Raw genomic sequence first — 1697 nt, 5'->3', positions numbered from 1 at the left:
ACACAGCGCTATGTGGCGAGATGCTATGCTATGGTACGCTGAGCTATGCTACACAGCACTATGCTACGCAGCGCTATGCTATGCAGCGCTATGTGACAAGATGTTATGCTATAATATGCTGCATTGCTCTATGCACATGACCAAGTGCTGCACTGTGCTGCACTGTGGGGCGCTACAATATGCTACGCTATGCTATGATATGCTACACTGCACTATGCTACACGGTGCGGCACCTGGTCATGTGACCGGACTCACTGGGGTTGTCCTCCTGGTCGACGCCCCTCTCGTGGCTCTCCTGCCAGCTCCAACACGCCTCGCAGTAATGGCGGACCTGCTCCAACAGGTGCAGTACCCGGATCTCGCGCCGCCCGCGCTTGTCGTCCGGCTGGCTGTGGACGATGTTGTGCAGAGCTGCTGACGCCCGCGCTCGCGCCTCCTTGCTTCCGCGAGAGTTACCTAGGCGACCGCACAGGCGTGAACACCGACGGAGGAGACCGCACAAGGTCGGGGGCTGTGGGTTGGGGTGGTTACCTAGCAACAGGGAGTCCTTGTCGTTGCCGTGCAGCAGCTGGATGAGCAGCGGCAGACAGCCAGACTGGCGCATGGCAATGCAGGAGTCCTGCGAGCTGGACATGGCTAGCAGCGTGCGCGACATGTCATCCTTGTCGTGAGTCCCTAGCATGGACAGCAGGCTGTACACCATCTCCACCTGCAGGGGGCGACACAGAGCCCCATCTCGTTCAGCTCCTCATACACCTGTGCCGCGCGCACACACACACTCACCTTCGTTCCAAGGTGGCTGGTGATTCGTCGAGGCACTGAGTAGCTCGTCTCATTAGCAGACTCCTGGTCCAATCGGCTGCTGGAGCTCTGGAAGAGGAAACCAGGAAGTAAACATGGCGGAGGAAGAAACAGAGGTTACTACTGTAGTAGCATTCTCACCTGAGCTCCAGCCAATCCACTACCGTCCCCTGCACTCTGAGTGCCCTCCACCTGCAGAGACGCCATGTTGGTCAGCTAACAGGTGACTGCTACACAGGTGAGCAAGCAACAGGTGAGCCTACCTGCAGTCGGGTGCCCAGCTTCACAATGTCTTTCTCTATCTGCTGAATACGAGACACACGAGCCTGAAAACAAACACACACAGCTTATGAGATGAGTCTGAACCAACACTGTCCCCCGACCTCCAGATGACCTCCAGATGACCCCCAGGTGACCTGTCGTACCTGAGCTCTCCTCTCCATCTCCTGACAGGACCCCAGCTGCTCCTCCATGGCTGAGCGGATCTGGCGAGCCTCGAACTCCAACTGACGGCGACTCATGTCTGTCTGCAGCGTGAACTGGTACGGACAGATGCTCATCACTACTACATCTCCCAGCATGCACTGCACTCATCACTACTACATCTCCCAGCATGCACTGCACTCATCACTACTACATCTCCCAGCATGCGCTGGGTCGGCTTACGTTCTCGGTGAGCGGCAGGCTGTCGATCCTCTTGGTGAGGTTCTGGAGCTGAGCATAGTACCAGTCCTTCTCCTTCTCCTCCTTCTCCAGCTCAGCCAATAGGAGGGACCTGAGGACAGCCAGCAGCCAATCACAGGAGAGCCAGAGTACAGAACCATATGAGCTTCACCCAGAACCCTCGGTACTTTACCCAGAACCCTCGGTACTTTACCCAGAACCCTCGGTACTTT

General features: G+C 57.0%; 1 protein-coding gene across 1 annotated transcript in view; it reads right to left on the bottom strand.

Annotated features, from left to right (window-relative positions):
- Positions 1–1697, bottom strand: part of apc (APC regulator of WNT signaling pathway) — a 15504-nt gene that overhangs the window by 8829 nt on the left and 4978 nt on the right. Inside the window, exons 2-8 of the mRNA XM_008402627.1 lie at positions 1468–1630; positions 1227–1340; positions 1065–1127; positions 943–993; positions 784–870; positions 532–709; positions 256–456 (exon numbers count right to left, since the gene is read on the bottom strand). Of these exons, the coding sequence (XP_008400849.1) occupies positions 256–456; positions 532–709; positions 784–870; positions 943–993; positions 1065–1127; positions 1227–1340; positions 1468–1630 (857 nt within the window). The remainder of the gene's footprint in view (positions 1–255; positions 457–531; positions 710–783; positions 871–942; positions 994–1064; positions 1128–1226; positions 1341–1467; positions 1631–1697) is intronic.

This window comes from Poecilia reticulata, unplaced genomic scaffold (genome assembly GCF_000633615.1).
Source record: "Poecilia reticulata strain Guanapo unplaced genomic scaffold, Guppy_female_1.0+MT scaffold_241, whole genome shotgun sequence".
NCBI lineage: Eukaryota > Metazoa > Chordata > Actinopteri > Cyprinodontiformes > Poeciliidae > Poecilia > Poecilia reticulata.
Note: the sequence above shows the minus strand (reverse complement) of the source record. Positions and strands in the feature narration are given on the sequence as shown.